Here is a 13088-nt window from a genome sequence, read left to right as displayed (position 1 = left end):
GGGAACCTGGCAAAATAGCACGGTTTTATTATTGGAGCTACAAAGAACAGTTATTGCAGTGGTGGAAGATCAGTTCCTGGGTTGGAAGTAATGGTTATCTTAATATCATATGGTGCTACTGATATAGTACCAAATTTCATATTTTTTTCAAATGAAAAAAAAAGGGCAAATCTAAATTCACAAGGATAATCAAATGAGCAAAATATTAATAACTTACACCAGTTAGTTTTTCATTGCCTTTAAAACTCAATCAATTATTCTTAAAGCATACAAATTTTAATGCAAAGGGATTTCTTTCATAGTTTTGAGTTGGTTTTTTTTCCCCACCTAGTAATTGGACAAAATTTTTTGCGTAATATGTAAAATGTTCCACTAGCTACTACTGTTGCTTTACTGTTAACATCTTATTTATTTAAACAGAGAAACCTCACTGAATATTTTGTTGCTGTGGATGTGAACAACATGCTGCAACTTTATGCCAGTATGTTGCATGAGAGACGAATCATTATTACCTCTAGCAAACTAAGCACTGTAAGTACTTCACACATCTCCTTTTAAGTAGAATATATTGAACATTTCACAAAATGACCTGCAGACTTTTGTGGTTTTAGATATGTTCCATGTGTACTTGTAAGACAATGTCTACATACTTTTCTGATATATGGTTTTAGTCTGGCTCTTGAAGTACAAAAGTCTGATTTATATAAGACCTACTCAGATACATTAAGTCAGGTTAATTATTTTTCTTATCAGGAGATGAGAGTTCTTTAACTCTCCTGAGTTCATTTCTGTGCCTTCTATAACCTAAAAAGAATTCTTAAGGGCTATTATAAGATCTTTATTATTCACTTGTGGCTTATTCCATTGGAGCTACTTGAAAGAAATCAAGGGTCCATAATAATAGCTGCTATCCTAACCTGGTAATAGGTAGATTCATCTTTGTTAGAGTGGTTTGGGAGTGCATACAGTAATAGCTCTGATTTGGAGCAGCTCTTCAGACTGATGATAATAATGTACAACTCAAAATGGCATTTTTTTTATTAAAGGTTTTAGGCTACTGCCCATATTAAAATGTTTTTTTTTCTTCCCCTTATGCCTGCTTAGACTGCTTAATAAAAGAATGTTGTGTTTAATTTTGAAAGTATACCTAAATATTCAGATGTTATTTTGTTTTACTCTTAACAGAATATTATGAGTTTTTAAAATACCATATATTTTTAAAATATTCCCAAGGTTAATTTTACATTAGTACATGATTGTCACTTTATAACCAACTTTCATCATAGAGTATATTTGTTATGCAGAATATTTAGCCTGTTAAGCAATATAATTGAAAATACCCTCTTTTTTTTTTTCAACAGTACTGCATAAAACATTTTGTTTAATGTGCTTTCTATGGCAGAAAATCAACTTTATGTTCCTGAACACTAATTGTACTACCAAATAAACGAACAGCTATTTTCGACACATAGGTACAAGGTTGGATATAGTACTAAAAATTAATATTTTCAAAGACTTGCAGGTGCTGATTTCCAGTACATACGTGTGCATGTAAGGAGTGAGAATTTTGGATTAGAAATAGTGGATAAAACCCCTTTATATTCTTTTCAGTCAAAATTAAATTGAAGATAGAGAAGATTTAGAATCACCATAAAAGGCTGACAGGTTTTACAGTTCTGGGTGGTAGTAGCAATTATATAACTGTCGTCTTTTTTTTTTTTTTTAAACGCCGCAGTGTTGGGTCCCTGAATCTGCAATCACCGTTGCAGTTAGGGAAATGCACAAAAGACAGCATTTTAGCAGTAGTTTGCAGAATATGGAGCTAAGTAAGTCCATGATGATTGGAGAGTAAAGGAAACGTGGAGTCATATAAGCAGAGGCCACATGAACAACTGAAACCCAGAAAAATAAATAGTGAATAAATATAAGCAATCTTCAAATTACTAGTCTATGCTATACTTTTTAACCACCAAAGATTTTAATTTATCTTAGGAAATCGTCCTATTCTATCACACTTTTTCCTTCCCCCTGCCACTCCCATCATCCTTCCCCCACTGCCCCTGAAATGGCCAGGGGAAGATTTGGGTGTTACAACACGCTAATACGGCCACCCAAATGGTCAAAGAGAATTTGAAGGGAAAGGCCTTTCAAAGAACCTGGCTTAGTGGAAATTCATATGATGTAGCAAAACCATGGAATGTTTTTTTTTTTTATTTATTTTTTCAGTTTGCCAGTCTGGGACCCAGCTTGCTATAGTTAAAAAAAAACAAAAAAACAAACCAAACCAAAACAACCAAAAAACCCCAACCCAAACTAAAACCCTTCCAAAACTCAAAAAAAACCCTCCACCATAAAAAAACCTCAGTTCCAATGATGCCCCAGTCAAACCTCTTTTACTGCTTCAGTAGAGAGGACATAGGAATCGTGATGGCAGCTCTGTGCCTGTGGAAGATTCATTCTGCAGGTGGACACGTGTCCGTCTGCTTAACACGATTTTGAATTGCACTCTCAGCTTACATTTGGATCCTATTAAGACTTGTTTTTGTTAGGCTGAACATCTCAGCTGATCCCTGTTGCTATGATATGACAAGAGAAGAGGAGGTTGTCAGAATCACACTGCACTGATCTAGACCACCTTATTTCCATGTTCAGATTCCAAGCTCTTTGGAAGTCATTACAGAACAAGTAATATTATATGCTGTATATAACTTTGTTCGGAATTCAATTGTTCATTCCAAACATTTTCATGAAGTAATAGTCATCTTGATGGTGTCCTCACTTGAAAATAATTTCTATCATTCTCCTGGACAAGGATAGGTAGCAATAGCAGACATTTGTATTGGCGTTTGGATGTCCTGAATGATATCATGAAGAACGTCCCCAAGCTGTGCATGTAAATAGAAGATTGCAGATCAAGTCCAAAAAGAGATAGCACATCAATTTCACTTTCTTCTGGTTATTTTTTCAGGCTACTAACATTAAGTCATAGCTAAATGAAATTACTGCCACATCATGTTGGATCCACTTTTGATACAGGATTGGATTAACTTTCACTTGCACTACTGAGTTCTGTTTAAAAAAAAAAAAGACCTGGCTTATCAGGAACCTCAGCGAGAACTGCTACCTGCTAATCTCTTGCTTTTACAGGGCAGGAGTGATGCGAGGCTTGCTTCTTTACACAGTAATATAGTTTAAAAAGTAAATTAAACACTTTTCAGTGTCTCCTGTAAGAATTTAACTGAATTGCCGAGAATGATTAAATGTGGTTTTGGTATAAGATATCTCTTCTTTAAAATGTTAGAGTGCTAAATATAATACAAATAATCAAATGGAGTGTATTTGGACATTAACATTTCCTACTTTTGTGCTGTTTTACTATTGTGTACAAAACACAGCAGACTGGTACTACGTGTTGCAAAGGTCATGTTTTAATATTCCTAAATTACAGCGTGATACTTGAAAAGATTATTTGTTCAAAAATAGCGCTATCAAGTACAACTTTCTGTTAAGGGAGTTGTGCCTTATCTTTGGGGTTAACTGAATATCAAGTGTTTATGTCAGTTCATGAAGACTGGGTTGTGATGTCACCTTCAAGTTATCGGCTCTGTTTCGGTTCACTATCTCAGGGCAGTGACTGATAACAAAAGGCATAATTCAAGGCCTTGCTCACTTTCTCCTTGCCCTTCTTGTGGGGGGCCAGGAATGGAAAACTACACTTACTTATGTACAGGAATTCTTTGTCTAGCATTTCTGCCCTATAAATTTCATGCTTTCGTTATACTCAAGTAAAGGATCAGTCCTGTTATGGAGAAAGGGAGAAAATGATGCTGTGTTTAAAAAGAGGGTTTACTTTGGAGGGAAAAAAGAGAAAGAGGAAAGAAGGTTGCCTGTTTTAAGCTGTTGAGTAGAGTTTTTAATTTTTTTTTTAAAAAAGATAAGTACCATTTTATCCTGAGGGTGTGTTTCAGTTGTCAGCTTATATTTTATTTCCACCAAGCATGCTTTGTTTTATATCTTCTGATTTTTGCAATTGTTATGTATTTTTCGCATCTTTCTTTAAATTTGTTTTCTGTGGTTTTACCCTCCTTAAAGACTCCTTTGGTGGAGATCTTTGTCTACTTGCCCTACCAATTACTACTAAGATACAAGCGGAAACTTCCCACCACTCCTTTCTGTCGTAGCTTCTGGGTCATTATTTGCCCTAACTGTTGATTCTTTTATTAGCTTGACTGTCCAACCACTTTAATAACGTGATTATCACCAGCCTCACAGCTTGCTTCAGGCTTAGTGTTAGAGTGAGATGGATTCAGCCAGCCTGAGGATTATGCTCTGTAAGATCTGTTTGTAGCAAAAATTACCATTTCTGGCTTTTGAACAGTAAACTATGAAAGAGAAACAAATTATATGGCTTTGGCTTAAATGAAAGGATGAATAAAACAAAGGAATTGATCTATACACAGGGGTGGCTGTTAGTTGTTTCACTCTAGCTGTAAAAGGAGGACCTTTCCTAAATGTCATGCTGTATGTTCTCGCACAGCACCATTTTCTCACGTGTCACTGCATCTGCATGTATTCTTATTAGTTGTGTGGAGCTCTACGTGTTTCAGTACAAATAATTTTTTAATTCAGTCTTTCTATAAATTATTAAAGTGCTGGGGATGGCTTTTCCAGGAAGGCTGAACTACAGCATTGATTTTATGCATGCTGGAGGCAGGCCCTAGATGTTTCGGCCCCAAGTGCACCTGCTGTGGTAGTCTACCAGAACATCATACCACACTCTCATGTATTCAAAGCAAAGGAATAAATCATGATTTTACAACAGTGCATCAGTTGACTTATTGCTGTTTTGTGACCGGAGGTAGGAAGGATTGCTGTTTAAAGCCATGTCATCGGTTCTCAAGTCACTCAAGCATGAAAGCTTGTCATATGCCTCTGTAATTGTACCTCACCAGTCTTTCCCTAACTAGTCAGCTGGGGCTGTGCGTTTTGTCTCAAACACCCAGCTGGCCAGTGTCTGACAGGAGCTTTCTCATCATCCTGTCAGTAATATGCTAACTAGAGTGTATCTTCTGCGGCCTACACTGGCAGGTGGAAAGGATGCTACACTTTAAAGCAAATGTCTAAACGTTATCTCCATTTTGACCAGTATTTGTTTCAGGTAATACAAGTCTGCTGGGTCTGAGAGCGTGGTGGTTACAAAGTTCTGTCTGCTTTACACTGGCTGTAGGTTTCTTTGGTGATCCCTATAAAAACAAATATGTACATCAATAAAAGATACCGATTTTTTTTTTTTTTTTTTTTTTTGTGGTGAAGGAGCACTGAATATAAATTTACACACAAACATACATTTGTGGAATCATTTTTACCATTGCTTACGCAAAGAGAGCTTTCTGCGGTTGCCCTTAGTCACTGTGATGAGTTGGAGTGAGTGGTGGCTTCGTGTTCCTTGTCTCGTTCAGATATGGTCGCACTATCCGTGGTTGCTCAGGCACTGGGAAGATGTGGAGGCCACTTGGAGAATGTAACACCAGCTGCTAGAGAAAGCGAAACACCCCTTACTCGAAACGCAGTGTCTTTGTGAATCACTTTGCTCTTCCTGCATCCAACCCTAAATCCGACATTGAGTTTATTCCAAAATCCACGTGTCCCAAAGCAGCAATATCGTCAACTGAATCAGAAAACAACTGTGGCGGTTGTCTGTTTCTCTCCCTTCACTTAAATCTCTCTGCAGTTTGCATGTTGAAGATTCATGGATCTGGTTAAAAAAACTGCCAAGCAGCGCTTTGTGACTAGGCCAGATCGCTGGGATGTGGTTTTGGAGCACAGTGCTTGTTAGCGTGGAGCCTGGAAAGACAGAAAGCTCCTCTTTTGTATTTTTCTGTTTCTGAGCTCAAAGCTGCCTATTTATGGAGCTGCTTCTCTGGTGCAAACTAAGGATCCAAGACAGTGGAACAATTGGCTCCATACAGGCCTTCCATGTTGAAGAAAATAGTGGCACTGGGAGCTGTCATAGGGCTTAGTGACGTCCTCACATTGCCTTGTGCTCGGGTGGTGCTCCCAGTTCTGATTAAACGAACTGTGGCACCTAATTTATTTTAATTGTGCATTGTAGTACAGTCCCAATCCTATCTACAAATGTATTTATGAAGTGTATGGCAGATCCATTGTAAATAATACTGTTCCAATAATTTAAAAAATGATAGATTTAAAATGTAATTTGTATCTCAGATTCCTCTGACGTAGTACATAGTGGGTGGAAATATGCAAGGGGTAAATTTAGTTCTTGGAAAACAAGAACTGGATAGGAATTTATCATTAACTTGCAAGGCAGAGCAGATATTCCACTGATACTCACTGAGCTCCCAGAAGCATAATTAAAATTCATTTTGGAATACTAGGTCAATTAGACCATTTGGTCTGGGAGTAGATGAGGGGTGGTGGTTAATAATTCTATTTTTTCTTTATAGTTCAGGTGTAAGCAGTCTAAGATAAACTGGGCAGAGGTGTGTGTTTTGGGTCCAGTTAAGGTCCCACTGGGACAGCCATAGGGAGTGTACTTCTAGCAATGAAGCTGCAGAATGTCAATATGGAATCAAAATGTGGTTAGGATAATACAGCCAGACCTGGAAAGCTCTCCCAGTCTTGAAGTTTAGAATAGTTTTCCCATTGCCACAGCATAATAGTAGGAGAAGCAATTGTGAAAGAACTTATGAAAAGAAATTGAAATGTGTGGTCAGTAAATGATTACAATTCTTTTTCTTTTAATGAGAGAGGGGAAAAAACAATAAAAAGTCTGATTGCTGTTACCTGCCATCTATGTAAAACATCAAGACCTGTATCACTGGGTTTTATTTAAAAAAAAATAAATAATCCCAACCCCCAAACAAACGAAAACATGAAAACCACGCTGTAAAAGAAGAGAGTGTAGGCAGAAAGACAGATCTACAAATTCATTTCAAAATTAATCTTTTTGCTTATTAGCACTTTCAGGAAAAAGAACAAATCCAGGAGTAAGATAACCCAGGGCAAAAGTTGTTACTTTTTCCAATTCATATAAACTTTGGCAATTCAGTAAAAAGTGCCGGAACAAAATGCTGTGTAGAGCCAGTGCAGGTGCTGCTGTGAGTATATGTAATCTAAGAGAAGCCTTTAAGTACTGAGTCCTTTGTGGTTGGGCTGTATGAGAACTGAAAGTGAAAGAGTCTGTATTCTATTGACCGGAACTGTCTCACCCCCTAAAAAAAGTACCACTGAAGTAATTGGTGATCATGTGAAGCTTGAGATGGGAAGATGAGTTACTGAAGGGTGTATGAGTGTAATACCAGCTCTCTGTTCTGGTGTGCAGTTGTGGCGAGATTTTCCCCTTTTCATGGTCACTGTTGCTTTATCACTCTTTTTCCAAAATTCACCAATGGCGAGATGAACTGTAACAGAGTCAGTGGTTATCTCTACTCTTGCTCACAGTAAATAAGTTGTCTGTCAGCTATTCACAAGGAAGCTGTTCCCTGCTGCTTCTTAATTAGTGTATGGCAGAAGAACATACCATGGAGTTACTCTGGGGGAGGAAATGTTAATAAAAATTATTTTCCTGGAAACTCTTCTTTCAGAAGTTTGCAGAACTCCCTTGTTTCATGGGAGGCTAGCTCTTCCTCCATGGAGACAGGTCATAATGTAAAGGAGGAAGGAAAGGTGGAATCAGGAGATGGTCAGGAAAAGGGGCAGAAAGACGGATACATTTGTGGTGTTTTGTGTTTTTGTGAGAGAGGAAGAGATAAGGAACTCTAGGAAATAAATGAATGTCAAAATGAGAATAAACGAATTCTTAAGAATGTACAGAGTTGAAATGAAGAAATATGAGGCAATGGAAATTATTGAAGAGATGATATAGAGAAGTATAATTAGTTTATTATAGGATAAAAAAATATCAGAAAAGACCTGTAACCTAATCTGTAACGTGTTAAGGATAAAAGCTAACTTCCAGAAGTTTCATTTTCAAGCTATGAAAAATACTGAAAATCTTTGTGGGATGAAGAAATTGAGTAACTAAATCAAATTACATGGCTTTTTCTATGCCACCTACACCTACTTTGTTATATAGATATCTCTGATTATCTATAAAAGTGTGTGTAGGTCCTTGGTATAGGCACAGTATGCCAATGGTATTCCTTGTTGAGCACTCACCTGTCTACTACCACTTCAATTTGATTTTATGCTCAGCTTCCGTTATTGGGAAACATGTCACTCCTGGAGCCATAGGCAAGGAACAAACCATGTCTGCAGTCTTTTCTTTTCCCTTCCAAACTAATGCACAAGAATGATGCCATAATGCTGCTTTGTGAATCAAGAATTGCAAGAAAAGAGTGAAATTGATTGTATATGAAGTGCTGTCAAATTCATGAAGAACACTCTTCTCTTCCCTTTCTTTTCCCTAGAAATAAATGATAAAATGAAGTGGATAATACTAAAAAAAAAAAAAAAGACAACCCCTAAAAACCCAGAAGACAGTAATTTTTTTATATTAGTGTTTTCTTTTTCACATTTAATTTTCACAATGCAAATTTTTATTATGTTAAAATGTTAAATTTTTCATCTGTGGATGGGAAACATATTTCCGTTCCCCTCTCTCCCTTCTGTGAGAGAGGAGAGCTGGGGGGGGTCTCATCTTGCCGACTGGAGGAAAATGCATTATGGCTCATTTAAGGTCCAGCTTCTTTTTCTTCTTTAAGATTATGGGGATGGCAGATAGCAAACGATTAGCCAGGAGCTAAATTAAAGAAATACATAAGAAGTGGCTTTGGATATCATGGCTTGGGCAGTATATTCTGTTCTCTTTTTTTTTGCTGAATTTTTTTTTTTTCATCAGTGGCTTCTGAATTCTCACCAATGCCAGCAGAATGGACTAAGTTTATGATTTAGTCTGACTGTTTATTCTTTAAAGCTGGGAAGGGATTTACACTCCCTTGTAAACTGGTGAAAGCAAGGGCTCCCTTCCCACTTTTATTCCCCAGCAGTCTTTCCCCACCCATTCAAGAAATGGGTGGGAAGGTAGGTCTTAGCAACTGTTAAGTATCTGTTATGGGTTTGGGACCTGATCTTATTCCTGGTCAAGCAAGAGTTAAATACGAATGCCCCTCTAACAAAGCTGGTAGCCTTAGGAGTTGTAATTACATAGAGGAGAGGCTTCCTTTCACCTGTACACTGTTCCCCTTTCAGGAAGCGGATAGTGGTTTCTCAGTAATTCTCGTGAACTGGGACTATTGGGGTAACAGCAATAAGAGTTGGTCCAGGTTGATGGTAGCTACTGGAGTTGTGGTGAAATGGTGACCCATCCCCTACAATTTATTGCTATAGGTATTAATAAGTAGAAGAGATAACTAAAGAGAATCTGTGGCATCTTTCAACATATGTGTGGTCAAGGCAGTGGGAGGGAAGCAATTCTTTGGCCCAATGGGACTGTGAGGGAGGAGGGAGAGCACACACCAGTACCCATTTCTGGATGTGGTGTTGACAGAGATTGACAGTGTTTGAGGGTTTTTCAGGAAATGGTTTTATCACAGTAGTTCTTTAGTTGCATACAGTAGATTTTGAAAGGTTGTGTGGTATCACAGGTTAATTTTACTTCAGCGTTTTGTTGAACTTCTGTTGCTGTTTTTGGCTTTCTGACAAGATTCTGCTAATCAGTTTCTGTCTTTCTAGTTTGTGTGTTGTGTGTGCAAATCTTGCCACCTATGCTCTGCCTCTCTTTCTATAACCTTTGGTTATAGAAAAGTCTTTGAAGAAATTAATTTATATAGATAGAAAATAACTGCCAGGTAAGTTTTGTGCGTTATACAGAATAATTATTTTCATGTTACTCATTGAAATTATGTGAATAATAGGTATCAAATAAGCATAATGTTTGAGACTGAAGAAAATCTTTTAGCCGAAGTAGTGTGGCTCTAGACATGTCGTAGTGTTTTACCAAAAACTAAAATTAGGAAAAAAAAAAAAAAAAAAAAGAAAAGGAAAAGGGTCCAGCCCTATTGAAATCCATAGTAGAAAGGTTCATTGATAGCAGTGAGCACTGGGGTAGCAGATATACATATCAGAATTACTGCATCCACGTAAGGGATAGGGAGGAGCTGCACTCTTCATGTTCCCAGGAGCAGGTAAACCTGCTTTGATCAAGTCTTGAACTAAAACTTTTCCTGACTATTTCTGTTAAGCAGTGCATAGATTTTGAACGATAGTCTTCCCAAGTGGCTGCTTATTGCCATAAGGTGGAAAGTAACTCATCATTGTCTAGAATTTGTGCTTTATTTCAGTCTCACGGGGATTTGGTAGTAATCAATTTACTATCACCCAGTAATGAATTTTGCTAACAAACTTTGTAACATGGTCTCCCGCTATTTGGAGAGACTGTATTATCACCAGGCATATAGTTCCAGCATTTTAGTTTTTTTTTTTTCCATGAGACAAAGAGAAAATTATTGTACGCGAATCACTACAAAACTCTGGAGAAAAGACCCCATACTTTCCTTGCAGGGTGATGAAAGCTTGTCTGGTGTTGCTGGCTGCAGTGTCTTATCAGGAGAGGTCAGAAACAGACTGAATCTTTCAGTTGTACTCAGTAATGTTAGTAACTTCATTACTGATAGAAGGGACAGGAAAATTCTTTTCATGTCCAATGCAAATGCTAGGGATTTCAAATTAAACTTGTCTATTTTTAGAGGGTTGAACAATGAATTTTTTTTGTTAAAAGTTGTTTTTGAACTAGTTCAAGTCAATTGACTCCTGTTGTTTATGTAATTTTAAACCACATTATTTAAACAAATTTTAAAACCCCAATTAGATTTGTTTTTGAAATTGAAGTTGTTTAAACTAGAAGACATTCTTTGAAATGGAGAAAAACAGTCTGAAAAATCAAAATTGTTGGAAGCAGAAATAGTAAAACTTCTGTTCGATATTGACAAGGGGGTTTCAACATTTTACTTAATTTACTTACTTTTTCAACACTTTACTTAAAGACAGACCACCTTTTTTATTATGGATAGAATCACAACTCTGATAGGTCTTTTCTAGTGCAGTGGACTACAGGAGGATGTCTCAACATCATTTGTTGCCTCAAAATATGCGATAAACTATCAGATTTGCACTGTACTGCTATAATTTAAGATTTTTATAGCAAACTGGATCTGAGCAATGATATATTTGTGTGTATACATAACCATATAGCACAGTGTATTGGACAGATGCTTTTACCTTATACACATAAGCTTATCTGTAAAGGGGATCACAGTTCACAGTTGATGTAGTCTCCAGTTGTCCCAGGCAAAACAGGTTAGGTTGTACACAGCCTTGAAGATGACTTCAAGATAATTTAGGATAATGACTACCTGTCTTGAAAAAGAGATTTTTCTGATCTGTGGCATTTCTCCTCTTATATATGTATTTTTAAATATGTATCTTGATAATTCCTTTTAGAATAGATAGCAATCAACAGACAGGCTCCATACGAATACCCTTTTCCCTAAATAGCATAAAGAATTGTTTTCTGCAAAAGTTTTCACCACTTGGTCAAGCAACAGATGCTCATTTCTGCATCTGGGAGCTTCTGCTGTGCTTTCTGCCTCGCTGTCTCCTACTTCAGCGTTCAGCAGGGTGCCTGCCGGGGCTCTGCCTGGCTCTGGTCCCAAGCGCAGATGCTGTCAGACACCCCTCCAAATCTAGCGTCTCCTTAATAGACCTCTGTGTTCTGATCTATGTAGTTGGGCTCTACCTGGTCCCCGGAAGCTTTGCAGATCTCTTGAACTGTCTGGTTACTTAAGACGTGCAGCATTATTCCAAGATTTGCAGTAGTCCCCGTTCTATTCAGAAGAATTAAAAGAATATGTCAGTTAAAGTGGTAAGTTATTTAAATAGCTAATGCATTTGAGAAATGCAGTCACTGTTGAAACAGTAAAAAAGGCAAAAAGGGAATTTGCCAGAAAGTGTGCAATTTTTAATATGAAATCCATAATTATCTTATCAGTATTTGCTTAAAGGCAGAGTTGGCACAGTATTTAAATGTCACACAGTTTGAAGAGCAACAGAATCCCATAGCTGCTTGTATTACTGGCTGTATACAACAGGAAACTATAAAACATATTCATGCCATACTGAACTGTTTGGAAACCTGCTGCAGCAGCATAGATGGAAATGTTTAAATAAGATGATACATTAAGATGCCAGTAAATAGAAAAGCTAGGAGCAGCACAGCAAAACCTTGACGTGCAAGTAATAAAATCTTTACTTTCCTGCTAGAAATGTCTAAAAAGTAATAGATTTTTTAATTACAGATGTTAAGTAAATAACATCTAGTCTAAGTGCACACCGAAATATAGATTGTAAAACAAGAGCATTAATAAAACGTCAAATGTTTTTAAGGAATTATGCACTTCCTCTGTTAAAGTGGAAACTAAAATATAACACAGACATATACGTAAGATAGGAAAATATTCTTCATGCAAATCGTATAGTCATTTTAATTCATAATTTAAGAATGCCTTTTAAGAGGAGGAGGAGGAGGAGGCTGTATACATTGGGGGATATCCTGTATAACTGTATGCTCAGCTTTATTTCAATCTGTGATTGAAATATATGAAATGCTTATTTTTATATAGGTAGTTGAAATTTATATACTATGTACAATAGTATGTGGACATAATAGTAATTCTGTATCCATTTTGAGTAAAAGAGGAAAAAACATGATACTCAGCTTGACTGCGCTATCAGTAGTGTTAGTTTAACTACAGAGAGAGATAATACAGAAATAAAACTCATAAATCCCACTGTGTAAAAAAGGGATAGGATACCCATTTATTTCTTCCCCCAAATCAATTAATTTTAGTAACAACGGAGTAATTATTAAAATAGCCGTTATTGTAAGTCTAAAATGAGAGTGATTGCAGAGGTTTGATGTGAAGCTAAGAAAGAGGTGTTAATCTGCAACGAAGAGTTTAAATACGGAATTATGATATACTTGGCTTTCTGTAGCGTAGCTGTCAGGCTTGGGCAGTTCGCTGGTCAATAGTGACATTCTGTGTGTCAGTGAACAGAGTCTCCTGATA

At 37.0% G+C, this 13088-nt stretch overlaps 1 protein-coding gene across 1 annotated transcript in view; it reads left to right on the top strand.

The window, feature by feature from the left end:
- DENND1B (DENN domain containing 1B) overlaps positions 1–13088 on the top strand; it is a gene marked incomplete at its 3' end in the record, with an annotated part of 159598 nt that overhangs the window by 86527 nt on the left and 59983 nt on the right. The window contains exon 9 of the mRNA XM_082483579.1: positions 421–531. Coding sequence (XP_082339705.1) covers positions 421–531 — 111 coding nt within the window. The remainder of the gene's footprint in view (positions 1–420; positions 532–13088) is intronic.

This window comes from Vanellus vanellus, assembly GCF_965231255.1.
Source record: "Vanellus vanellus genome assembly, chromosome: 5".
NCBI classification, from domain to species: domain Eukaryota; kingdom Metazoa; phylum Chordata; class Aves; order Charadriiformes; family Charadriidae; genus Vanellus; species Vanellus vanellus.
Note: the sequence above shows the minus strand (reverse complement) of the source record. Positions and strands in the feature narration are given on the sequence as shown.